The sequence below is a fragment of the Myxine glutinosa genome, chromosome 14, assembly GCF_964187855.1.
Source record: "Myxine glutinosa chromosome 14, kmMyxGlut1.1, whole genome shotgun sequence".
In the NCBI taxonomy this organism is placed as follows: Eukaryota; Metazoa; Chordata; class Myxini; order Myxiniformes; family Myxinidae; genus Myxine; species Myxine glutinosa.
Window position 1 is genome coordinate 61967269 of NC_136274.1, and position 27961 is coordinate 61995229.

Here is a 27961-nt window from a genome sequence, read left to right on the forward strand (position 1 = left end):
ACAGTGGGCGTGGCTTTTGTGCCGCGGTGCACCGCGTTGGCTTCGCCCACAGTGGGCGTGGCTTCATTGCCCCGCGGCGCCACGCCACGCCCTGTGCAGACCTTCCCGACGAGTCGCTGTCCTCCTCCCTAGTGCTGAAGCTATCGGAAGGGGTCTCGTGCTCCAATTGATGTGTCTCCGCGTCCTCATGGATCCCGCCACGCTTGCTGTCCTACGGGCGTACGAAGACGTAGCGTGCCGCAGTGGCCATTTCCTGCTGCGGTTTTCTCCGGTGAAAGGGCGTGGCGGTGCTTCGGGACGAACCGCTTTCATCACCGCGTCCATAACCATATCGGGTCATATAGGACTACAGTATATGCACGAGGTTATAGAAGAGACACAGTCAATTTCTTTCCTCGCTCGCGCGAGGTACACATCAGGTGTGACGTGACCGTTTTCACCGCGCTGTGACGTTGGGCGGTTGAGTACGGTATGGAAGCCGATTGAAGACGGAAATGATAGATAGGCCCGAATTCGGGTTCGGTTGTTAAAGTTACAATAGGGCTTCTTTTGACTTTTCGGTGCTTCTGGATATTCCGTTTATTAATTCATTTGTATTTCTGTTCGTTCCATTTGCCCGCGATGGCTGCACAAGAAGGAAGGGGCTAAGGACCTTCCGGGAAAGTACAAATCCGCATTGGATTGTGAACCCAGATTGTATATGGCTTCATCAATTTTGAGTCTAATGCTAATACTAATAGAGCGAGGGAATGGATTTCTGTGTATAAGCTAAAGTGAAACAACCACTCTCTTATTTTCATGGAAATTTGGTCCAATGGGGGAATGAATGTTTGAAGTCATTTCTGTTTACTTTGCAGAAACTCACAGCAATGGAAACAAACGGTGAAGTCCTGAATTTGCTCGTGGGGAGCACCTTGAAATGGTTCACCCGATTACCGGTTCAAGGGTAGTGAGCAAAGACCAAAGAAAGCCAAGACACCTGCACGTAAGGACAGACGGAGTTGAACACCTGGGTAAACTGGGAAACGGTCGCTTTCAGTTAGCCAATGAGTCGTGTTATAACGTTGGAGATTGAAGTGGAGGAGACCATCGAGGATAGGCCAACTGTGGTATAGACCATGGCTTACTGTAACGGAACGATGGATTCGGCGCGTTCGCCTTTTCATGGAGCGGGCTCGGATGAGGATTCGTGCACGGTTGTGTCCGTGCGGGTCGAGACGCACGGGGAAGCTGTGCTTCGTGCTCTGCAAGCGTTTCGAGTCCAAGGGCACTTCTTCGACTTCACCCTGCATGTTGCGGGCATATCGCTGCCCTGCCACCGTTGCGTTCTGGCAGCCAGCAGTGACTTTTTCAGGTAGGCACCTGTCATTAGCATCGCATGATGTAGGGGAAAAAAATAACCGGGACCTGATGTACAAGTGATGCAAGGGGAATAACACTGAAAAAAAAAAAACTATTCCCATATTTAAAGATTATGCACAGGTGTTTGCCCAGATAAATTGAAGAGTCACTAGCTGGAGGTCTGAGGATTTGGGGGAGTAAAGTAAGATGCAGACTGGTTCTTGAAAATGACATCACGTGGTTTTTATTCAACAAACTTAAACCAAAACCTAATCGGCTTGTTCTTATCTCCTACCAAACGCATCCACCAAGTTTCGTCATAATCCGTCCAAAACCTTTTGAGATATCGTGCTATATATAGTTTTTATCTCTCAATGGTGAAGAAACATTTAAAAAAATTATAGTATCCGGAAACAGATCTTAACCAAAATCGAATTATTTCGTCCTTGTCACACATCCGACCTGTCCACCAAATTTGGTCCGAATCCTTCCTCAACTTTTTGAGATATCTTGCTATGTATCGTTTTGGCCCTGTCTGTCAATGGGGAAGAATCACATTTTAATTAAATAATTATTGTATTCAAATCTTCACCAAAATCCAAATGATTCGTCCTTCTTACACACCCTCCCTACCTGTCCACCAAGTTTTGTCCGAATCCGTCCACAACTTTTTGAGATAACCTGTCCTGTTCACAGACAAAACAAACAGACAGATAGACAGCGGTGAAAACATAACCTCCGCCCACCTTAGGTGGTGGAGGTAAAAAGTGGAAAACTCAAAAGTTTCTAGCTTTGTAAAAAAAAAATTTTCGCTTTAAAACATTCTAATATCTGCATCTTCACCAACATCTAATGAATTCTTCCTTGTCGCAAACTCAACCTGTCCATCAAATTTCGTCCGAATCCTCCCTCAACTTTTTGAGATATCCTGACAGAAAAGAAAGGGGTGAAAACATAACCTCGAATCCACTATCAGTAGCAGAGGTAATAATGTAAGACTCACCAACCTTTTTTTTGTATTTTTCAGTACATACATGTGTAATTACAAAGGAAATATGTAAATGCACTTTTATTCAAGGATGAGTGATGGGTGATGGGAATAGCATTTGATAGGACAGGAGGGTCATATAAAACAGAAACATCTCTGGAATAAATGACAACAACAACAACAATCCAATGACAGTTGGGCTTGAAGGACCGCCCACCTGAATGTTGTGACGTCATCCGGCATTGGGAACTCTTTTTTTTTTTTTTTTTTTTTTTTTTGTATACAAGATCGAGGCTCGTGAAAGAGCAAACATTAATCACACAAAAAGACAAACCGACACACAAAACACAAAAAACAAGGGGAGCGGCAGACAAGATGGGGAGAGAGGGGGGAGGACACAAAAGAGAGGGGGAAGAAGGGGAAGGACACAAACACAACATTTGAGAGCAGGGACATCGGGAGGACTTGGGGGGAGGTGGGAGAGGATTAAAACATATGAACACTGCAAGGACTCTGGGGTGAATTACCGGGGGTAGAAAAGATCAAGGTTTTCGATGGGGGAAGATAAGAGATGGTGGTGAACAGCTGTTTTAAAGACCTGGAGGGAGGAGTGGGATTGAAGGGAGTGGGGGAGTTTGTTCCAGAGGCGGGAGAAAAGGGGAATGAAAGAGTGAAGGTGAGCAGAGAGCCTAGACTTTGGCAGTTTAACCATAAGAGGGTTGCAGGCAGATCTTGTGCGACCTGAAGGAATATTGGGGGGACAGAGCACAGAGAGAGCTGGGGGAGCAAGGCCAGAGAGGAGTCGGTAGAAGACAGAAAGACCACCAACCTGCCTGCGGTGAGTGAGTGAAAGGCCCTCGGCGTTGACTACATCGCAGGAGATTCCAATGATTCTGAAAGCTTTGGCCTCAACAGCGTGAAGCCGAGCAAGGTGTGAGGCAGGAGCACCAGCCCAGAGGGGGGAACAGTATTCCATTGAGCTGCGGATGAAAGCCTTGTATGTGGTGAGGAGCTCAGGTGTGCCAAGGAAGGACTTCGCACGACGGAGGATGCCCAGTCGGCGACTGGCTTTGGAGGCCAGATTTGAAATGTGGTTTTCCCAAGAAAGATCATGGCAGATAGTGAGACCCAAAAGCTTGAGCGACAGAACTTCTTGGAGAGGATTGTTGAGAAAGTAGATGGGAGGGTTGTCCAGTCGGTCCTTTCGGAGAGACATTGTAAGAGTGTGAGATTTGTCAGGATTGAAAGACATGTTCCACTTGTTTGACCAGTCTGTGATTTTGCCCAGGTCTGCAGAGAGTGAGGAGGCTGCAAACTGCCAATCTGAGGGATGAGGAATGGAGCGACAGAGAGTAGAGTCGTCAGCAACGAGATAGAGAGGATTTTCAAGAGAGTCAGAGAGATCATTGATGAAGACCAGAAAAAGCACAGGGCCCAGAACACTACCTTGGGGAACTCCAGCCTGAACAGGAAGAGGAGATGAGAGAAACCCATTCAGGGCCACACGTTGACTACGACCAGAGAGGAAGTCCGCCAGCCATGCGTGGAGATTTCCATGGATACCAAAGGAGGAGAGTTTGGAGAGCAGAGCAGGGTGCCAGACCGTATCGAAGGCACATGAAATGTCAAGGGAGACAGCTCTAATTTCCTGTTTGGCGTTGAGGACCTCCATCCATTGTTGAGAAGGCAGAAGCAGCATGTCCAGAGTAGAGTGACCAGGTCTGAAACCAAATTGATGATCAGAGATCAAGCCATTGGAGAAGAGGAAAGATTTAATATCTGAAGCAATGATGGATTCCATGACTTTGCTGATAATTGGGAGAAGGCTGATTGGTCTGTAGTTGCTGGGATCTGTTTTTGCACCTTTTTTGTGCAAAGCGGTGATGTTGGCTGATTTCCAAGCAGATGGCAGATGACCTTGAGCAAAAGAGAGGGTGAAGAGGGAGTGAAAGAGCAGAAGAACATGATTTTAGGACCCGTGGGCTGATGCCGTCAGGACCAGTTGCAGAATCAGAGTCGAGGGTTGACAGAAACTTTTCCACCTTGTCAGGAGGAAAGGACACAGAGTCCAGGAGCAGCTGGGTACGACTGAGTACGGTGGGTACAGAGAGGGGTGGGTTTGGGACACATGATTTAGAGGCAAACACAGAGTTGAGGCATTCAGCTTTTTCACGTGCGGAGTCAGCCGTTAAACCGTTTGAGGTGAGGGAGGGGATGGAGGGGGAACAAACACCAGAAGCAGATTTGACCAGACGCCACCAGGATTTGGAAGAGGGAGACAGATAAGAGAGTTCGGTCTTGAGAATGGTGAGATATTGTTTCCTGGCTCTCCTGAGGGTGGATACACACTTGTTTCGGGCTTTGTGAAAGGAAATGAGATTTCCTTCCGTTGGATTTGCTTTCCAGGAGACGAAAGCAAGTTGTTTCAGGGCAACAGCCTCACCACAAGATTCCATGTACCATGGACGGGAGGAAGGGTATGACAACTGAAGACGAGATGGTATAAATCTGTGCATGAGAGAGAGCAATTTACTTTGAAAGAATTCCCAGGATGAGTTGATGTCAGAGGCGGTAGAGATGGGAGACCAGTCCAGATGATTGATGGCTGCTTGAAGACCGTGCCAGTTGGCCTGAGTGAAATGCCAGACTCGTCGACGCTGAGGAGGCTCTCTGAGAATGGTCAGAGAGATGTCCACTTTGACAAGCACATGATCAGATGAGCCGATTGGAGCAGAAGAAGAGCAGCAGACATTTTCAGGGAAGTTTGTCATAACCAAATCCAGAAGAGAAGATGCTCCGTTGACTGAGATCCGGGTCGGGAAATTGACAGATTGTGTCAGTCCCAGTGAGTCGCAGAAGTCCTTTGCTGAAGAGCCATGGCTGGTGAGAGAGGTACCCACACCCAGCCAACTGGCATGGTGACAATTGAAATCACCACATATGAGGAAGAGAGAGTTGGGATGGGTTGATAGAAGTTGGTCCATATTATCAGACAGTGAGATGTAGATGGAGTCATCGCTGATTGGTGGACGGTACAACACACATATGAACAAAAGGTGGGAGCGAAGGGGAAGCCGTAGCCAAAGGTATTCCTGGGGGTGAGGTGGAGAGAGGGCAGTGGAGGGCGAGTGAGGAAGAGAGTTTTTTATAAAGATAGCAACCCCACCTCCAGGACGAGGCTCAGGTCTATCATACCGGAGGAGGGAGTAACCTGGGAGAGATACCAAGGCATCAGAGACATCATGAAGGAGGAAAGTTTCTGTTAAGCAGATCACATCTGGTTTGTCAGAAGCAACCTGTATGGAGAGGTCAGTCAAGTTTGAGCGAAGGCCCCGGATGTTTGAGGTCCATACCGTTAATGAAGAGGAAGGGGGAGCATCGGGTCCAGAACAGGGGGGGGGAGGGGTAGGGTAAGATGTGGAAGAGGAGGAAGAGGTAGGGAGAGCTGTTGAAGGTGTGTCAGAGATTTCAGAATAGCTTGGAGAAAGGGAAGAATGGGGCAGACAAAAGGTTTGATGGAGATTGGGTGAGGCACAGTGAGGTGTTATTTGAGGAGGGGGAAGAGCAAGGCAGGAGGTTTGGGGAGATGAAGGTGAAAGTTGGAAGGAGGAAGAAGCAGGGAGGATGCTTTGAGGAGGAGGGGTGAGAGGGGAGTCTAGGAGGGGAGGAGCGAGGGAGAGCCTCGGAGGGGAGGGGTGTGGGGGGAGTTTAGGAGGGAGGGGAGGGAAGGGGCAAGGGGGGAGATTTGATAGGGATGGGTGATGGGGAGGATTTGGAGGGGAGGGGTGAGATTGGATTTTGAAAAGTGTACGATCCATGGGAAACGAACATTTTTTGCAAAATGAGTTTGAGACCTTCGAGTCAAAAATACGTTTGAGGACACTGGAGGAGGGATGGAGTTCTGGATAGTTTATGGAATGTAGAAAGGAGGAACTGTAAGAGATGGTATTATATATATTTTTTGGAATGAATAGATTTGGTAATAACTCTTGACTTGATTCAATAACTCTTGACAAAAAGTCTACTTTAGGCTGGACCGAACAGAATAAAAGTTATCGGTAAATTTAGATGACAAAGAAGAATTATAACTATAAGACATCGTTGATCATGCATTCGCAGAGAGCGAGATATTTGAGGTCATTTTTAAGCAGTGAAGCCGCTTCAACATTGGCTATGTCCTTCCTTCCATCCATCAAAAATGAAGAAACGATCTAACCCAGTGTTTAATTCTAAAGGGTTCTACAGGGTAATTCTAGAGGGTAAATCTAAGGAGTGGGTTCAAAAGGGTAATTCTGAAGGGTTCCAAAGGGTAATTCTAAAGGGTAATTCTAAAGGGTAATTCGAAAGGGCTCTAATATTGGTTCTAGAGGGTAATTCTAAAGGGTAATTCGAAAGCGTAATTATAAAGGATTCCAAAGGGTAATTATATAGGGTTCCAAAGGGTAATTCTAAAGGGTAATTCTAAAGGGTAATTCTAAAGGGTAATTCGAAAGCGTAATTATAAAGGATTCCAAAGGGTAATTATATAGGGTTCCAAAGGGTAATTCTAGAGGGTAAATCTTAGGGGTAATTATAAAGGATTCCAAAGGGTAATTATATAGGGTTCCAAAGGGTAATTCTAAAGGGTAATTCGAAAGCGTAATTATAAAGGATTCCAAAGGGTAATTATATAGGGTTCCAAAGGGTAATTCTAGAGGGTAAATCTTAGGGGTAATTATAAAGGGTTCCAAAGGGTAATTCTATAGGGTTTCAAATGGTAATTCTGAAGGATAATTATAAAGTCTAATTAGAAATGGCTCTAAAGGGTTAATATATCGGGTAATTCTAAAGGGTAATTATAAAAGGTTCCAAAGGGTAATTCTAAAGGGTAATTCGAAAGCGTAATTATAAAGGATTCCAAAGGGTAATTATATAGGGTTCCAAAGGGTAATTCTAGAGGGTAAATCTTAGGGGTAATTATAAAGGGTTCCAAAGGGTAATTCTATAGGGTTTCAAATGGTAATTCTGAAGGATAATTATAAAGTCTAATTAGAAATGGCTCTAAAGGGTTAATATATCGGGTAATTCTAAAGGGTAATTATAAAAGGTTCCAAAGGGTAATTCTAGAGAGTCATTTAATGGGTAATTCTAATGGGTTTCGTTTGTTTCTAGGCTTTGTCTATTTCATATTAAAAATACCAAATTGAACCGCTTGCTTCGGACACGGATGCGATTTTCTACTTTACTCCGTCCACCTGCCTGGCAGTCAAACAAAATTGAAAATCATTCCAAACAGGAAACTTACTGTTTTTAAGGACGTCATAAGGACACAAACAACAGGCACAAATAACTAATGTAACATGTTCAATAAGGTGATGTCAATGATGTTGCATAAACAGCGGTAAACTTTGGAAAAAAAATTCCTACAACATTGACAATCTTTATTTTGTTCAAATTGAGTTATATACTCGAACAATGGAGAACACAAATAGCCTTTTTAGCACTTTCAAAATCCTTTCGTTTATCAGTACCTGGACAAATTATTACGGCACTTTACATCATCTCGACCAATCAAATTTGCTTCTTGTAGACTCTGACCTTGTTCTTGTTTCTCAAGATTTCACGGGATAAGGTGTTCTCTGAAAATATCGTTTTTAAAATTGATTAAAAAAACCATGTCAATTTTTAACCCAGGACGTTATCTAATGGCACAGGCAATATTGTCTCAGGGTGTGTGAACCTTTGCTCCCCAGCCCCATATGCATGGGGCACGGCCCCAGATTATACCGAGCAGTGATTGGCCAAATTCAAAGAAAATGGATGCCCACGTTCAGTGGCGTAGTGATGGGGGCGGGGGGGAGGAGGGGCACGGATGGGGCGACCGCACCAGGCGCGAAATGGTTGGGGCGCCAAATAACACCCTCAAAAAAACGTTTTCATGCTCCATTTGTTTGTATTTTATATAAATTATAATACGTACAACGAACTCGTGAGATCACGAGAAGCAACTTTAAGAACCACGTTTTACAGTTTAAACTCCGTGCTACATGTCAAGTGTCATGTCGATGTTTACAAACTCCTTTCCATCTGGATTCACTTTTTTCCTAATTCCTATTTATATCACATCGCACAGTAAAAAAAATTTTTTTTTTTTTTTTTTTTAAATATACTGAATCGAGGCTCGTGAAAGAGCTGCCAACCGCGAGGGAAAGACAGCACAGGGGGACCACGAGGGAAAGACAAAGACAGCACATGGGGACCGTGAGGGAAAGACAAAAACAGCACATGGGGACCGCGAGGGAAAGACAGCACAGGGGGACCGCGAGGGAAAGACAGCACATGGGGACCACGAGGGAAAGACAGCACATGGGGACCGCGAGGGAAAGACAGCACAGGGGGACCACGAGGGAAAGACAGCACAGGGGGACCACGAGGGAAAGACAAAGACAGCACATGGGGACCACGAGGGAAAGACAGCACAGGGGGACCACGAGGGAAAGACAGCACAGGGGGACCACGAGGGAAAGACAGCACATGGGGACCACGAGGGAAAGACAAAGACAGCACATGGGGACCACGAGGGAAAGACAGCACAGGGGGACCACGAGGGAAAGACAAAAACAGCACAGGGGGACCACGAGGGAAAGACAGCACAGGGGGACCACGAGGGAAAGACAAAGACAGCACATGGGGACCGTGAGGGAAAGACAAAGACAGCACATGGGGACCGTGAGGGAAAGACAAAGACAGCACATGGGGACCGCGAGGGAAAGACAAAGACAGCACATGGGGACCGCGAGGGAAAGACAGCACAGGGGGACCACGAGGGAAAGACAAAGACAGCACATGGGGACCGTGAGGGAAAGACAAAGACAGCACATGGGGACCGCGAGGGAAAGACAAAGACAGCACATGGGGACCGCGAGGGAAAGACAGCACAGGGGGACCACGAGGGAAAGACAAAGACAGCACATGGGGACCGTGAGGGAAAGACAAAGACAGCACATGGGGACCGTGAGGGAAAGACAAAGACAGCACATGGGGACCGCGAGGGAAAGACAAAAACAGCACATGGGGACCGCGAGGGAAAGACAGCACAGGGGGACCACGAGGGAAAGACAGCACAGGGGGACCACGAGGGAAAGACAAAGACAGCACATGGGGACCGTGAGGGAAAGACAAAGACAGCACATGGGGACCGTGAGGGAAAGACAAAGACAGCACATGGGGACCGCGAGGGAAAGACAAAGACAGCACATGGGGACCGCGAGGGAAAGACAGCACAGGGGGACCACGAGGGAAAGACAAAGACAGCACATGGGGACCGTGAGGGAAAGACAAAGACAGCACATGGGGACCGTGAGGGAAAGACAAAGACAGCACATGGGGACCGCGAGGGAAAGACAAAGACAGCACATGGGGACCGTGAGGGAAAGACAAAAACAGCACATGGGGACCGCGAGGGAAAGACAAAAACAGCACATGGGGACCACGAGGGAAAGACAAAGACAGCACATGGGGACCACGAGGGAAAGACAAAGACAGCACATGGGGACCGTGAGGGAAAGACAAAGACAGCACATGGGGACCACGAGGGAAAGACAAAGACAGCACATGGGGACCGTGAGGGAAAGACAAAAACAGCACATGGGGACCGCGAGGGAAAGACAAAAACAGCACATGGGGACCACGAGGGAAAGACAAAGACAGCACATGGGGACCGTGAGGGAAAGACAAAAACAGCACATGGGGACCACGAGGGAAAGACAAAGACAGCACAGGGGGACCGTGAGGGAAAGACAAAGACAGCACATGGGGACCGCGAGGGAAAGACAAAGACAGCACATGGGGACCGCGAGGGAAAGACAAAGACAGCACATGGGGACCGTGAGGGAAAGACAAAAACAGCACATGGGGACCACGAGGGAAAGACAAAGACAGCACATGGGGACCGCGAGGGAAAGACAAAGACAGCACATGGGGACCGCGAGGGAAAGACAAAGACAGCACATGGGGACCGTGAGGGAAAGACAAAAACAGCACATGGGGACCGCGAGGGAAAGACAAAAACAGCACATGGGGACCACGAGGGAAAGACAAAGACAGCACATGGGGACCACGAGGGAAAGACAAAGACAGCACATGGGGACCGTGAGGGAAAGACAAAGACAGCACATGGGGACCACGAGGGAAAGACAAAGACAGCACATGGGGACCGTGAGGGAAAGACAAAAACAGCACATGGGGACCGCGAGGGAAAGACAAAAACAGCACATGGGGACCACGAGGGAAAGACAAAGACAGCACATGGGGACCGTGAGGGAAAGACAAAAACAGCACATGGGGACCACGAGGGAAAGACAAAGACAGCACAGGGGGACCGTGAGGGAAAGACAAAAACAGCACATGGGGACCACGAGGGAAAGACAAAAACAGCACATGGGGACCGTGAGGGAAAGACAAAGACAGCACAGGGGGACCACGAGGGAAAGACAAAGACAGCACATGGGGACCGTGAGGGAAAGACAAAAACAGCACATGGGGACCGCGAGGGAAAGACAAAGACAGCACATGGGGACCACAAGGGAAAGACAAAGACAGCACATGGGGACCGCGAGGGAAAGACAAAGACAGCACATGGGGACCACGAGGGAAAGACAAAAACAGCACATGGGGACCGTGAGGGAAAGACAAAAACAGCACATGGGGACCGTGAGGGAAAGACAAAAACAGCACATGGGGACCACGAGGGAAAGACAAAAACAGCACATGGGGACCGCGAGGGAAAGACAAAGACAGCACATGGGGACCGTGAGGGAAAGACAAAAACAGCACATGGGGACCGCGAGGGAAAGACAAAGACAGCACATGGGGACCGTGAGGGAAAGACAAAAACAGCACATGGGGACCGCGAGGGAAAGACAAAGACAGCACAGGGGGACCGCGAGGGAAAGACAAAGACAGCACATGGGGACCACGAGGGAAAGACAAAGACAGCACATGGGGACCACGAGGGAAAGACAAAAACAGCACATGGGGACCGCGAGGGAAAGACAAAGACAGCACATGGGACCGCGAGGGAAAGACAAAGACAGCACATGGGGACCACGAGGGAAAGACAAAGACGGTATTGTATTAACGGTATTGCTGCGTAGATCTCTTATCTTGAATAATGAGGTTAAATATGCACTTGGTAACATGCACATCGCCCATCGGCCCAACGGATGGAGGGGTGTAACTGTTGGAAGTTTGTTATTTAATTACGTCGATCAAATCTAGACATCTTATGGTGTAATCAGCGACGGCCAGGATGACTTGTCAAGTGAGTTCATTAACTTCCTTGCCTTCCTCTGCTGCTCTGTCTCATCAACTCTAGTCTCTAGGCCATAGAAATACCACACCTTGCTGCATGCATGTTTGATGTAGTTTTTTGTTAACGGTCTTGTTAACGGTCTTTCGCAAATGATGAATTGCGAAAGATGATGGGAATATTGCCTGTGATTGATGCTGTGAAGAGAAACAGGTTGAGATGGTTTGGTCATGTATTGAGGAAGGATGAAAGTGACTGGTTGAGAAGAGTGATGGAAGTTAATGTAGAAGGAAGTAGAGGACGGGGAAGACCGAGAAAGACTTGGCTAAAGATGGTGGAAGAAGAAATGCGGGCAAGGGGGTTAACAAGGAGAGATGCAGAAAATAGGGCAAAATGGAGAAGATTGTCATGGGGACCGCAAGGCTAACCCCCGCTCTAGCAGGGAAAATTGCCTTAAAATGCATGTTGTTGTTGTTGGTCTTGTAGCATACCTGCCTGCTGTACTGCTTCAGCATTAGTTTACCTTTCACCAAGCCCAGGTCTGCTTGGACCAGGGCAGGGATTATACGTTAGCTTTATTATTGCCAAGTGGTACGAATATTGTTATTGTTGTTAATATCATTGGTATTACTAAATGCTTTGTTACAATGTTATCATTGTTTTTGTTATTTATTTTGTAATAGGAATACCATGCCATTGAAGGACCTATTAAACTGCTATATGCACCTTAACATGGCGCATGTTTAGAAACATAGGACTTCTTCCAGATTCTTTGTAGTTAATAAGCCTAATCATCTCAGGAGATCGGAACTAAATCTATTCTCATTTTGAACAGGTTCCAGGGCTCTGCTGTGAGCCCGCTGGGGAAGCTCAGAGCTCTTTCATATGGCCCCCTCAATTGGAATTTCTGACTATGTCAGCGCCTGCAGGGGGCGCTATTTTTCACCTTCGCCCCAAGCGCCACAAACCATCACTATGCCACTGCCCACGTTTTGCCAACGGCTGATAGCATGCTGTCTTATTAACCCGATGGTAGGGAGATTGCCAAATAAAACAGGCCACATTATTGTATAAAATAGACACCTCCTCTCTAAAGATTGCAAGCAATTCGACAACAAAAATAAATGGTGAGAATGAAATGGTGAGACAAACACTAAACATGTATCTTAACCGAACATATTATTAAAACTATGAGCTTAGTGAGAATAGAGGATGGTTATGGTAAATGCTTACTCTTATTCTGAAATTCTGCCACATTTTTCATGCATAAAAGGATAGCCCCTAAACGTGCCAGTTGCCTTTAAATGATTTGGATTCCCCAACGTGTGTGCGCAGGGCAATGTTTGAGCTTGACATGCGAGAACGAGATGATGGTGGTGTAGTCCTACCTGGTCTCTCGCCCACTGCGCTGCAGATATTTCTAGATTTTGCCTACACGGGTTGTGCAAAGATCACTGAGTACAATGCGGAGTCAGTCTTTCAAACTGCCGCCTTCCTGCAGGCCCCAGCACTCTTAAGTGCTTGTGGAGACTACCTAGCTGATCGCATTGATGCTGCCAACTGCCTTCCTCTACTGGCCTTATCTGAAAGTTATGGTTCTTCCAATCTGCACCGCCGAGCTTCTCACTTTGCTGTAGCCCATTTCACGGAGGTAGTAAAGAGTCCTGAGTTTGTTTCCCTCTGTCAACTGAAGCAGCTTCTTCGATGCCTCTCCGCAGATGACCTAGCCATTAAAGATGAGATGGTGGCCCTGGATGCTGCACTGTACTGGATCCAACATGATACCACAGCTCGCCTTCGACATCTTCCTGCACTTTTAAATCAGGTTCGCCTCCATCAGATACCCAAGAAGTACCTTCAGGAGTCAATAAACTCTGGAGGCCCTTTGTCCGAGCCAGCTGAAGGGTCTGACATTGCAGTTAAGGCCTTCGAGGAGTTGGACTGCTGTGGTGGATTGTTTCCTGATGCACGGCCTTCCACAACCAGGAAATACATCTTTGTGCACAAGACAGATGCACCAATCGATGGTGGGGTAACACTTGGCACATCTGTAATACGACATACCTTTTGCTATGACGTCGAGTGCGATTCATGGAAGGAGCTTTCCACAGTGCCATTGGTCGACTTGCCTGGCATGAGTCTGGCACCATTTGCAGAATCCGTGTTCTTAACTGGCGGATGTCGTCAAGGGTGCTGCCGTCCCGTACGCTTGCACATATCTCAACCGTGCCATGAGGCAACGGCTGAAGCTTGGTTGTACAGGCCAGGCCGAGATGTAGAAGAGGTGGTTCCTGCTCCAACGATGCTTCAAGCCCGCACCATGCATGCATCGGTGGCTGCCGGGCGAGAACTATTTGTGATCGGGGGAAAGACTTGTGGGCCACGGGAGTGTGGAAGCCTGCTTGCCGTAGAGGCTCTGGACCCTGTGAAAGGTGTCTGGGCCACAAAGAGTCCACTTCCACTCGGAATCTACTATCCAGAAGTGGCTGCTTGCAGAGATGTGATTTATGTACTCGGTTCTAGGGTAAGGATACGCTGAAGCAGGATACAAGATTTAATGAAGCTCTTAACACATGAGCAGACCAACACCATCAGTCCATCATATTGCACGTACAAACAATAATTATACATAAAAACTTTAATTGTGCATTTGTTACTTCATTAGGAAAATGTGGAAAAACCTGCAACATATTCAACATTATATATTTATTTATTACTAGTTAAATAGATAATATAGTCAGTGACCTGCTGAGTGAAGAAATTGTTTTCACATTCAACACATAATATAATCCATTACTTTCCCTGTCCACTTTCAGGTGGAGACGTCAGAACTGTTTAACCCCTCGCTGGACTGCTTCCTCAGCTACAGTGTGTTTTCTGACCAGTGGACTGAGCTCGTGGCCGAGTTTGGACATTTCTTCCACGCAACACTTGTGAAAGCCGTAGCTGTGCACAGCACCCTGTACATCTGCGACCTTTCAACTTACAAGGTGTGGACAGGGTGACAAGTTTGATTCATGGGTGACAGGGTGACAAGGACAGGGTGACATTCATATTGACATATACAAAAAAACACACACTCTCACTCATGAATTGGGTAGTGGAGGGAGGAAAGATGGGTAGTGGAGGACGGGGTAGACATTATGGATACAGTAGGAAACTCTCAGGAAGGAAAAACTGGAAATTTGGAAGGAGGAAGGCTTAATGAGAGCATTTGACCTTGGCATCTTTGTACTACTAGGCCCTTCTGGGTTTCATCATGACGGTCGGATTACTTCAATTAAAGCATGTATTATATATTAGCAGAAGTACCCGGCATTGCCGGGCGGGGGGGGGGGGGGGGGAATAGGGGAGGCTGGGGGAGAAGGGGGGAAAAAGGGGGAGGGAGGGGAGGGGGGAGAGGAGGGAGGGGGGAAAGGTGGGAGGGAGGGAAGGGGGGAGGGGGGAAGAAGGAGGAAGGGGGGAAAGGCGAGGGGAGGGCGGGAGAGAGGGGAGCGGATGGGGGGAAGGTGAGGGAAGGGGGGAAGTGGGAGGGAGGGGGGGAGGAGAGGGGGGAATGGGGGGTGGGGAGGCATGGGGGGAGGAGAGGGGGGAATGGGGGGTGGGGAGGCAGGGGGGGAGGAGAGGGGGGAATGGGGGGTGGGGAGGCAGGGGGGGAGGAGAGGGGGGAATGGGGGGTGGGGAGGCAGGAGAGGAAGGGGGTTCATATATATATGCTGGTGGATGAATGTGGCGTTCATCACGTTTCTGAGTTAAGTGTGATGCCAATCAGGAAGAAGAAGATTATTATTTGTATTCAAATGTCTGGTGATTGTTTTTTATTTATTTATGCGAATGTGTACTTGTATATAACTGTCATTAATTAAAAAAGGCTGAGGTACTATCGAGCGTTTTCTTTTCTTTTTCTTTTTTTTTTAACTCCAAAAAATGATCTTTTTTATTTATTTTTATTTTTGCCTAAAACACTTTTCGGTATTTATTGATGAATTTTTGAAAGTTTGACGAAGATCCGTTCAGCCATCTCTGAGAAAAATGGCGACACACACACACACAGACACAGACAGACCAACATCTCTCTTATATAGTAGATTATTATAGCCACGCAACAGCAAGAATGGAGACCAGGTCGGAGTAACAGTTAATGGATTATTAAACTCCCAAGCTCCGTAATTGTGGCTTCCTCAAAGCCCTCTTTACTATGGAGATTAACTGTTCACAGCTCCGGGAGTCGCAACCCCACACATCCAGAAATCCAGGCACTCTCGTTCCGCCTGCCGTTCCTCCAAACGGTTGTCTCTCTCTCTGTCTCTCTCTCTCTCTCTCTCTCTTTCTCTCTCTCTTCTCTCTCTCTCTCTCTCTCTCTCTCTCTCTCTCTCTCTCTCTCTCTCTCTCTTCTCTCTTCTCTCTTCTCTCTTCTCTCTTCTCTCTTCTCTCTTTTCACTCACACACACACACACACAGCCTTTTTATGTCAGCTGCATCGCCAACAGACCCCCAAGTCGCTTCCTCTCTTTCCATATAGCCGTTAATGTAACCGCCCACGAGATCAACTGAAACGCTTCGTGCCAACCACTGAACTATAACACTACGTGGAACGGACAGTCTGCGAACACACACACAAAAGGCCCATAGGCAGTGAGTTTTACATGAAGCCACGGGATCGCAATGCATTATGGGATTTAGTCACGCAAAAAGCGTATTGCTTTTGTATCGCTGTGATTGAACGACGTACACATCTTGCAAGATTTATATAGAGATTTCTTTCATAATTGCACATTTGTTCTTAGTTGTTTCACTTCGGTGACATGATACTAGAGTAAAACAGAATGCCATCCTGTTCTGCAATCAACTGCACGAATCGAGATGTTCGTGAAAATCGCGAGAAAGGGTTGACATTTCACAGGTAAGGAAACGCCAATTTACAGGCAGTGTAGTCCCAACCATATATTTTGGTGTTTGTTGTGTGGAGAATGGTAATCAAAGAAGGAGAGATGTGACAAGTTTAACATGAAATCACACCATTTTCTGGTGTACAAAACCAGAGGCAATGGCAATTCGCAAAGTAAGGAAGTGCCAGTGTTGCTGATGCTCTGCAATATTGCGAAGAAAAACTTCAACTTCCACAATTCCAGGGCTGCAGTGCAACTATAGAGTTTCTTCGGCATGTTGATTCAGCCTTCGATGCTTTAAACAGCAGAAATCCGTTTGGAAGGGGGCTGAAAGCACCATTGAAAGGGGACAACCATGCATCCATTCAACAACGATTGCATGATGCTGAAGTCTTCCTTCTCGGTCTCAAAGATGGATCTGGTAGGAAAATGTGTGAAGGACCAAGAAAGACTGGTTTTGTTGGCTTCGTTGTTAGCATCAGAAGCATTTTAAACATGTATCAAGAACTTGTCGCACCAACCGATGCCCCACTCAAATACCTACTAACGTATAAATTCTCTCAGGATCACATTGAATTGTTCTTTTCCGCCCTCAGAGCACGTGGAGGATTCAACAACAACCCCACTGCAAGACAGTTCAAAGCTGCATACAAACGCCTGTTGATGAGACATCACATAAAAAATGGCACTGGGAACTGTATTCTTCGTGATGACACAGCCATTCTTCACACTGAGAGCGTCAATGATGTCACAACTATGAACATTACTCGAAAGTATGATCTCATTCCCAGACAACCCAGCAAGACAGATCATGACTACAGTGACATGCCAAATATTGAGCCCTTATCAGAATATAAGGATGCGGCTGTCAACTACATCAGTGGATACATTGTGAAATCTCTTAGGCTGCATATGGACTGTATGGAATGTGCCAATGCAATGTCATCTTCTGATGGCAATGCTCATGACTTTGTCACCATGAAAGATCGCGGGAGGCTGCAGAGGCCATCAGCTAGCGTAGTATCTGTATGTAGAGAAACAGAGAAATGTTTCCAGCGACTTCTAAGAATAACTCAAGGAAAGCTTCCTCAAGGCCGTGGAGTGACATCTGCTATCTCTTCCTCAGTTCTGGAGAACACAAGCCACATGAACTTATTTCCTCAGTTGCACCGTCACCAGTTTGATACTACAATTGACAACAACCACATTCACAGCCTGATCAAGAAAATTGCATCACGGTATGGACAGATCAAGCTCTACCACTTAGGAAGGGTAAAAACAGATGCTGCTACCGGGCCCAAAGTAAGGAAGCTCCTAGCCAAAACAATTTTGTTTCGTCATCAGTAGACATGGACTTTATATTATGTAGAAAATGATAATAAATTGGATTTTTTTTTTTATTAGCATACAACATCCAGATATTTCAAAGACATGTATGATCTTAATGATAGTGAAAATTATTGTCACTGGTAATTTTTTTAATAGTATGAAGCTTTGACACTTGACTGTGTACAGTAATTTGCCTTGTTATTTGTATAACTACAGTTGAAAGTTCTTGCCTCACTCTCATCAGCTCATTTCTGAAATGCAACATATTTGTTACTGTATACACTGTACAGAAAATGTTCATGTACCTATCATGGACATTTATGCATGTTTACTCACTATTATATCTATGTATGTGTACATGTATGAAGTATATGATGCAATTTAAGCGCTTTGTTGTGCTACACTTCCTTTAATTTTTTTTGACATGTTTATTGTAATTTGCTTTGTGTGTGAATTATGGACAGTATGCCACAAAATTACCTAAACTCGACCTTGATAGCCATGTTTTGCCTTGTATTTTGTGCAAGTACAGTGTACATTACAGTATTAGTCATGTGTGTAACATTGATAATCATGGATTCAATATTTTTAGTACGTTCTTGCGATGAAAATAATGGCAAAATTTATCTTGGAAAACTTACACCTACCCACAAAGGCTATGGGGGCATTCATTTTTCTGGGTGCATACGATAGGGGGCGCCATACATGTCGGTGGCTTCAGCGGATCACGGGCACCGTCCGTTCCACGTAGTGTTATAGTTCAGTGGTGCCAACCAGCACGAGCTCTCGTGATGACACCGACTGCAGACATCATCAATACAGATTCGCCCCGTAGATCAGTCGGTGCGGTGAGGCTAATGGTTGGCTATTTCAATCCAGATTCGCCACAGCTGCACATTCTCATAGCTTGAGCTGCAGAGCTCTTGTGTGCGCTTTTGTAAAGATGGAAAAGAACATTAAAAACGTACAGAGGTTTAAATAGGGGAGGGCAAAATCAGTAAAGTAGGGAAAGCAAACATCTCACTGTATATACAGTCACGTGAAAAAGTAAGTACACCCCATGTAAAGTTTTGACTTTTTCAACATATTTCAACATTCAGCTATTTGATCTTCATTTCAACAATATTGATAGATAAAGGTGATATTGTAGCGGCTACCGCTGGGTTTTCACAATCGCCTTGCACCTATCAAGGACGCGGAGCGATCACCATGCCGGGCTCGTCCAGGACGCCCGGGCAGGCCCGCGCTCAACCTGCCAGGCCTCGGTCGGGACGCCCGGGCATGCCCGGGCAGGCTCGCCCTCAACTTGCCAGGCCGCAGCCAGGACGCTGGGCCACGCCCCCTCTCGCCTTTCCTGGGCAAACGCTCCGGGATAATATGTATATATATTGCTGCCCGATAAACGGGCTTTTCAGAGTGCCTGAGTGTTTGGTTTGATTAAAGCAACTCAGATGAATTCCAGCTTTTTGTCGCGTCCATTCTTCCGATCGACGTGGGAGCCCCAGCTCCTTCATTGGTGACCTACCGACATGGACACGGCAGTCGCCCTTAAACTGCCTACCTTCTGGGAGGCTCACGTGGCGGTTTGGTTCGCACAGGCGGATTCCCTGTTCGCCCTGCGAGGCATCACGGCCGACGACACCCGCTTCCACCATGTGGTAGCAGCGCTCGGTTCGGCCACCGCGGCCCGCGCCCTGAGCCTCCTCGAGAGCCCGCCAGCCGCTGACAAATACGGCGCGATTAAGAAGCTTCTCCTCGACGCTTTCGCCCTCCCATCGGCGGAACGCGCACGGCGCCTGCTCGACCTGCCCGAGCTCGGCGACACGCGCCCTTCCGAGCGAATGGACTACATGCTTTCACTGCTCGGCGAGCACTCTCCGGCATTCCTGTTCCGGGAGCTGTTCCTCCGTCAGCTGCCTAACCCGGTACGCCTCGCCCTGGCAAGCACGACGATCACAGATCCCCGGGCCCTTGCCAGAGAAGCCGACAAGATCTCCGCCGCAGGACAGCGCATCGCAGCGGCGACATGGGACCCACCGCCGTCCGACGCAACACCCATGGCGCCCGAGCACCCGGCACGGTCGACGACCGAACTGCCGACGCAATTGGCGGCCGCTACACCGAGCCGACCACCTCCAGCACGACGACCGGGGCCTCCACCTGACCAAGCGTGGTGTTACTATCATGCCAGGTTCGGACAGAAGGCCCGGACATGCCGACCCCCGTGCACCTTCGGCAGGCCGGGAAACGGCCGGGCCGGCGTTCATTACCAGCCATGAGCGCCGGCCACACGGGCAACTTACTGTTCATCACGGATAAAGCGTCCGGACGGCGCTTCCTGTGCGACACCGGCGCCCAACTGAGCGTCATACCCGCCTCTGACCAGGACAGGCAATCCGCGGTTTGCGGCCCCTCCTTGGTTGCGGCCAACGGATCGACCATCCGCACCTTCGGCCCGCGCAACGTCACCCTCTGCTTCGGCGGCCAACGCTTTGCTTGGACGTTTGTAACCGCAAACGTGCCCATGGCTCTGCTAGGCGCCGACTTCCTCTGCGCACACGGACTGCTGGTGGACGTCCAACGGCGTCGTTTAATCAACGCCGAAACCTTCAGCTCCCTGGTATGCACATTGAGCAGCTCCGCGCCGACCGAGCTGGCATGTGCCGTCCCGGCGGCGAACGAGTTTGCTCGCCTGCTCACGGAGTTCCCGGCCCTCATGCGGCCGACGTTTTCGGCCGTCGCAGTACGGCATGGGATCGAGCACCACATACCAACCACGGGCCCGCCGGTCTACGCCAGGGCCCACCGCCTCGACCCAGCCAAGCTCGCCGTGGCGAAGGCCGAATTCGACGCGTTGGAGCACCTCGGCATCGTGCGGCGCTCCGATAGCGCGTGGGCCTCACCACTGCACATCGTGCCAAAGCCGGGGGGTGGATGGCGCCCGTGTGGCGACTACCGCTGTCTCAATGACGCTACCACCCCCGACAGGTACCCGATCCCGCATATCCAAGACTTCTCCGCCCGTCTGGCGGGATGGGTCATTTTTTCGAAAATTGATCTCATACGGGGATATCACCAGGTACCTGTCAGTGCGGCCGACGTCCCTAAAACGGCAGTCATCACGCCGTTCGGCTTATTCGAATTCTTGCGGATGCCGTTTGGTCTCAAGAACGCGGCTCAGGCGTTCCAGCGCTTGATGGACGGCGTGCTGCGTGACCTGCCGTTCCTTTTCGTTTACCTGGACGACATCCTCGTCGCCAGCACGTCCCGGGCCGAGCACCTCCTCCACCTCCGAACACTGTTCGGGCGCCTCAGCGAGCACGGCCCCATCGTCAACCCGGCCAAATGCCACTTCGGCACGACGGCCGTTGATTTTTTGGGCCACCACATCACCAAGAACGGGGCCGTGCCGCTGCCAACCAAGGTCGAGGCCATCACCACGTTCCCGCATCCCCGCACCATAAAGGCCCTGCAGGAATTCCTGGGAATGGTGAATTTTTATCACCGCTTCGTGCCCCGCGCCGCTCAACTCATGCGGCCCCTCTACGAAGCCCTCCGGGGCAAGCCGGCCAAGCACGACATCGCCTGGTCCGCAGCAATGGATGCGGCCTTCCAAAGCTCAAAGCGGGCCCTCGCCGACGCAACACTGCTCGCTCACCCGGTGCTCAATGCTCCCATCGCCCTCACCACGGATGCCTCCGACTACGCGGTGGGCGCCGTACATGAGCAATGGGTGAACGGGGTTTGGCAGCCACTCGCTTTTTTCAGCCGGCAGCTCCGGCCGAACGAGCTCAAATACAGCACGTTTGACCGGGAGCTCCTCGGTCTACACCTGGCCGTCCGCCATTTCCGCCACCTCCTGGAAGGCCGACCTTTCACGGCGTTCGTCGACCACAAGCCGTTGGTTTACGCCATGGCCAAGGTCACGGAGCCGTGGTCGGCCCGCCAACAGCGCCACCTATCCGCCGTGTCGGAGTTTACCACGGACATCCGGCACGTCGCCGGCAAAAACAACGCCGTGGCCGACTGTCTTTCCCGGGCCAGCGCGAACGCGGTCCACCTGGGCATGGACTTTGCGCTTATGGCGGCGGACCAAACCACCGACACCATGGTGCAAGCCCTCCGGGCGGCGGACACGGGCCTCCGCCTGGCCAACATCCCCTTCGCGGACACTGTCCTGCTCTGCGACGTCTCCCAAGGCCAGCCTCGCCCCATCGTGCCCGTCACCTGGCAACGCCGCATCTTCGCCTCCCTCCACGGCCTTTCCCACCCGGGCCGGAAAGCTTCCCAGAAGCTGGTTTCGGCGCGATTCGTCTGGCACGGCCTTCGTCGGGACGTCCGCGATTGGACCAGCACCTGCACGGCCTGCCAACGGGCCAAGGTCCACCGACGCACCCAGGCCCCGCTGGCACCTTTCACCGTGCCCGAACGACGTTTCGACCACGTCAACGTGGATCTGGTGGGCCCCCTCCCCCCGTCACGGGGGTTCACACACCTGCTCACCATGGTGGACAGGACCACCAGGTGGCCGGAGGCCGTTCCCCTCGTCTCCACCACCACCGCCGACGTGGCGCAGGCTTTCATCGCCACCTGGGTCGCCCGCTTCGGCGCACCGGCGGACATCTCGTCAGACCACGGACCACAGTTCACCTCCGAGCTGTGGGGCGCGGTCGCCCGCAACCTGGGGGTCAAGCTCCACCGTACTACGGCCTACCACCCCCAAGCAAACGGGTTGTGCGAGCGATTCCACCGCTCCATGAAGGCCGCGCTCATGGCCGGCCTTCAAGACGGCGGTTGGGCCGACCGGCTGCCGTGGGTCCTTTTGGGCCTCCGCACGGCCCCCAAGGAGGACCTCCAGGCATCCACCGCCGAGCTTGTCTATGGCCAGACGCTACGCGTCCCGGGCGAATTCATGCCCGACGCTACCAGTCCCTGGTCCGCAGCTCACCAGCGCTCGGACCTCGAGGAGGCCGCCCGACGGTTTGACCCCGTGCCAACATCCCACCACGGTGACCCCCAGTCCTACGTCCCCCCAGCACTTCGCACAGCGGAGTATGTTTTTGTGCATCACGACGCACATCGGGGGCCACTCCGGCCGCCGTACGACGGGCCCTTCCGGGTGCTGCGACGGGACGACAAGTCGTTCGTCATCGACATCGGCGGCAGGTCGGACCGGATTGCGGTGGACCGCCTCAAGCCGGCGCACGTGGACGTCGACCACCCACCCCGGGTGGCCCTTCCGCCGCGGCGAGGCCGCCCCCCGTCCACGGTGCCCCCCACTCGACCGCCCACCACCACACCGGACCCCCTCCCACGACCCACCAGGGGTCGCTTCGGCCGGGTCATCAGGACCCCCCTCAAATTGACCCTGCCGGTGCAAGTCGATTCTGGGGGGACGTGTGTAGCGGCTACCGCTGGGTTTTCACAATCGCCTTGCACCTATCAAGGACGCGGAGCGATCACCATGCCGGGCTCGTCCAGGACGCCCGGGCAGGCTCGCCCTCAACTTGCCAGGCCGCAGCCAGGACGCTGGGCCACGCCCCCTCTCGCCTTTCCTGGGCAAACGCTCCGGGATAATATGTATATATATTGCTGCCCGATAAACGGGCTTTTCAGAGTGCCTGAGTGTTTGGTTTGATTAAAGCAACTCGGATGAATTCCAGCTTTTTGTCGCGTCCATTCTTCCGATCGACGTGGGAGCCCCAGCTCCTTCAATATAATATAACAAATATCATGAAACATTTACGTTTTGTAGTCCATTGTATAATTTAAATAAACATAAATGCAAATTTCGCATGTGGAAAAAGTAAAAAGTATATATATATATACATACAATAAAGGTTTTTGTGTGTTCCTGTTTCTCTTCCTCAAGGTATATAGTTTTTGGCCGGAGCAAGGCAGTGGCCTTTGGAAAGGGGAAGGTTCGTTTGAATGTGTCGGCTTTAATGCCGGGGCTGTGAGTGTGGGCGAGAGCATTTTCATGTTGGGAGGGGACTACTCACCAGATGAAGTGACAGACGAAGTTCAAGTTTACCACAGGAGCAGCTCCAAGTGGGAAGAGGTGACTTCTTTAAGCTGGATTACTTTGGGTTTCTTATTTTTTGATGTCATGATGTTTCATCCTCAGTTTCAATTTTGCAGTTTTGTGACACCAGTCTGATTTCAGACTAGTTTTTTGTCGAGTTGTAACTGGGCTGGCAGGATAGCCTAGAGGTACGCACACTCGCCTCTGAGCCACCTAGCCTGGGTTATAAATCTCAGCCCAGCTACAAACTGTCATCCTGGTGTCTCCTGTGGATGTTAAATTAGGTGTGCCATCTGCTAGGATTAGTTGGTGGATGTTAAAGACCCCACGGTGTCCTTCGAGAAGATTAGGCAAGTTATCGCTGGCATCGTCCTTGGCCAAATGATAAACTCCTGCTTTATTCCAGACAGGGTGTTGCATCAGCAGCAGAGCCGCACCCTCAGGCAATGATGCTACTCGCAGCCAAGTGATGCAAAGAAAGAATAGCACGAAGAATAACCCACTCCCATTTATGTTGCCTCTCCAGGTATCACCGATGCCACACCCACTCACCGAGTTCCACTGTGGCCTTGTTCAATTCCCTCGACATCGAGACCCCTGGAAGCTACTGTGACACGTGGGGCTTCTGACACTCACTTCATCGCAGTGGAACGGACAGGCTCACCCACCTTGAAGATGAATATTCACAAGGGCCATCGATTTATTACCTACACACCTGAAAGGAAGAGGAGGGATGATCGGAGAAATAAATATGGGTATGAGGAGTGGGAAGAGTAGCTAAAGATGATCGGAAGGAGATAGGAGATAGGAGTTTCAAGGGAAGTAAAAGCGGCATGGAAGGATGGGGTGGGGGACGAAGGTTGTGGTCAAAATGCCATCGTCTTTGTGCATATAATAATACATATACGGCCCATTATTTTATAATTAAAAGTTTAAAAACCTCTTTGAGATCAATCTCAAGCCTGTAAAAAGATATTTCACTCTAAAGATCATGTGATGGATGATTTCATAATTGGCAACAACTGAAATTGAGGTTAAGAGTAAGCTGGGACCATCATGGTGCTTTGGCTGTTTAAAACATTTGTGCAATCAGCTTCTAAAATCTAGCTATTTTCCACGGATAATAAGGAAATGGAGAAGGACAACTCTGCCGATGACGTGCTTGTCACACATGGGACAATGATTCCAATTTTCCTCCAAGTAAACAAGGGTGGAGAGGTGCGAATATGAGTTGACAAGCTGTCGTTATTGTGACACATCTCATTTCATTGCACACAGTATATGCTCAATTGTATGGGAACAATAGCTTCCGAACAAATTGTTTCACCAACTCCATAATAGAATTTCGTTCATTTATGACGACAACAGGTAAGCAAACGTTCCGTCGTCAAATAACGCACCGAAGTGCCGCACCTTTTCTGAAATCGAATGTGCTGTTTATGTTCTTAACTGGAACCATCCTCATAAACCTTTTTCATTCTCTAGTAAAGAGGAGCAAATGAAATAATGCCTGAATAAACACGCAATATGCTGTATATCCGCAATATGCTGCGTTGTTAAATTATATCACAATAAACACCTGTTCCTTCTGGGAGCTGAAAATGACGGGATAGAACAAGGGAATTTATTTTGTGTTGTACAAATTCCAGGAGTTTGATTTTTATTACCTCTGCCACCGAACGTGGTTGGAGGTTGTGTTTTCACACCTGCCTGTCGGACTGACTGTGAGCAGAATATCTCAAAAGGTTATGGATGGATTCGACCGAAACTTGGTGGACAGGATGGGTGTGCGACAAGGAAAAATTGAATCAATTTCGGTGAAGATCCCAGATACTATAATCTTTAAGTGATTCTTCACCAGAGAGATTGGGCCAAAAACGATATGCGGCACTGTAACATTAAGTTGTGCTCCTCATGGTCGTATCTCCCCTGGAAAGGGGGCCACGAGCTCCCTCCATTAATCCCATATATTCACTAAAACATATTTTCCTCACAAATTACCTGACCGATATGGACTAAATTTGGTACGATGCATCAGGACAGCAAGATCTCATGGGGTTGTGCTCCCCATCCGGATGTGTCAACAATTTAGGAGGTTAAAGGGGGATCTTGTCCCAAATCTGTCTTTGCTCTGTCCCCCAAATATTCCGACAGGTCACACAAGATCTGCCAGCAACCCTCTTATGGTGAAACTGCCAAAATCGAGGCTCTCTGCTCACCTTCACTCTTTCATTCCTCTTTTCTCCCGCTTCTGGAACAAACTCCCCCACTCCCTTCAATCCCACTCCTCCCTCCAGGTCTTTAAAACAGCTGTTCACCACCATCTCTTATCTCCCCCCATCCAAAACCTTGATCTTTTCTACCCCCATTAATTCACCCCAGATCCACCTTTTTGAAATACCGACTTCTTTCCTAGAAGTCCTAGCAGTGTCCATGTGTTTTACACCTCACCCACCCCTCCGCCGCCCTTTCCCATGCCTCCTCTCCCCAAGCCCTCTTCCTCCCACATATCTCCCGATGTCCCTGTTCTCTACTGTTGTACTTGTGTGCTTCCCTCTCTCTCCCCATCTTGACTCCCGCTCCCTTTATCATATGTTTACTGTGTCAGTTTGTTTTTTTGTGATTAATGTTCGCTTTTATACGAGCCTCGATCTTGTATACATTTTAAAAAAAGAAGAAAAAAAAATATATATATATATATATATTAGTATTTCATTCAAAAATCTTCTCAGAAACCACCAGACAGATCCAGACCAAACTGGCCATACGGCATCGTGACCATGCCCTAACCTTAAGTTGTGCTACCCATGGCCATATCTCATCTGGAAAAGGGGCCAAGGGCTCACTCCCCATAATCCCTCATATTCACTAAAAGTCTAAAACATATTGTCGCGTTCCTGGTGATTAAAATCTTTCCAAGGAATGGAGAGCCGAACAAGCTGTTACTCCAAGGCGTTCATCAAAGTTTCTCAACAATCCCCTCCAAGAAGTTCTGTCGCTCAAGCTTTTGGGTCTCACTATCTGCCATGATCTTTCTTGGGAAAACCACATTTCCAAGCTGGCCTCCAAAGCCAATCGCCGACTGGTCATCCTCCGTCGTGCGAAGTCCTTCCTTAGCACACCTGAGCTCCTCACCACATACAAGGCTTTCATCCGCAGCTCAATGGAATACTGTTCCCCACTCTGGGCCGGTGCTCCTGCCTCACACCTAGCTCGGCTTCACACTTTTGAAACCAAAGCTTTCAGAATCATTGGAATCTCCTGCGATGAAGCTAACTCGGAGGGCCTTTCACTCACTCACTGCAGGCAGGTTGGTGGTCTTTCTGTCTTCTATCGACTCCTCTCCGGCCTTGCTCCCCCAGCTCTCTCTCTGTGCTCTGTCCCCCAAATATTCCGACAGGTCGCACAAGATCTGCCAGCATCCCTTTTATGGTTAAACTGCCAAAATCTAGGCTCTCTGCTCACCTTCACTCTTTCATTCCCCTTTTCTCCCGCCTCTGGAACAAACTCCCCCACTCCCTTCAATCCCACTCCTCTCTCCAGGTCTTTAAAACAGCTGTTCACCACCATCTCTTATCTTCCCCCATCCAAAACCTTGATCTTTTCTACCCCCGCTAATTCACCCCAGATACACTTTTTTGAAATTCCAACTTCTTTCCTGGAAGTCCTTGCAGTGTCCATATGTTTTATACCTCTGTGTATCCCCCCCAAGCCCTCTCTCTCCCACATTTCTCTCGATGTCCCTGCTCTCAAATGTTGTGTTTGTGTCCTTCCCCCTCTCTCCCCATCTTGTCGACCGCTCCCCTTATTTTGTGTTTTATGTGTTGGTTTGACTTTTTGTGTGATTAATTTTAGCTGTTTCACGAGCCTCGATGTTGTATACAGAAAAAAAAATGTGGCAGAGTTAATACACGTGGGGGGGGGGGGGGGGGGGGGGAGGAGGGGGGGGGGAGGAGGGAGAGGGTGGGAGGAGGAGGAGGAGGATGCTGAAGGGCACTTACCTGCACGGATCCCACCGGCAGTCCTCAAACCTGCAGATAAATAACTCACGAAACGGATTTAAAATGTCCAAAAATACCGGCTTTATTAAAAGAAATGCG

At 49.2% G+C, this 27961-nt stretch overlaps 1 protein-coding gene across 1 annotated transcript; it reads left to right on the forward strand.

Moving 5' to 3' along the window:
- The first annotated feature begins 130 nt into the window (after positions 1–130).
- KBTBD3 (kelch repeat and BTB domain containing 3) lies at positions 131–25472 on the forward strand. Its single transcript, XM_068135986.2, has 6 exons — positions 131–271; positions 858–1354; positions 12954–14142; positions 14435–14608; positions 23709–23897; positions 24388–25472. The coding sequence occupies exons 2-6, from the start codon at positions 1119–1121 to the stop codon at positions 24472–24474; spliced, it is 1875 nt and encodes a 624-aa protein (XP_067992087.2). The 5' UTR covers positions 131–271; positions 858–1118; the 3' UTR covers positions 24475–25472.
- Positions 25473–27961: the final 2489 nt, after the last annotated feature.

Coding starts and splice junctions, on each gene's coding strand:
- KBTBD3 (XM_068135986.2), top strand. CDS start 1,119: ATGGCTTACTGTAACGGAACGATGGATTCGGCGCGTTCGCCTTTTCAT. Junction 14,143..14,434: donor TTTATGTACTCGGTTCTAGG/GTAAGGATACGC, acceptor GTCCACTTTCAG/GTGGAGACGTCAGAACTGTT. Junction 23,898..24,387: donor GCAGCTCCAAGTGGGAAGAG/GTGACTTCTTTA, acceptor TTGCCTCTCCAG/GTATCACCGATGCCACACCC.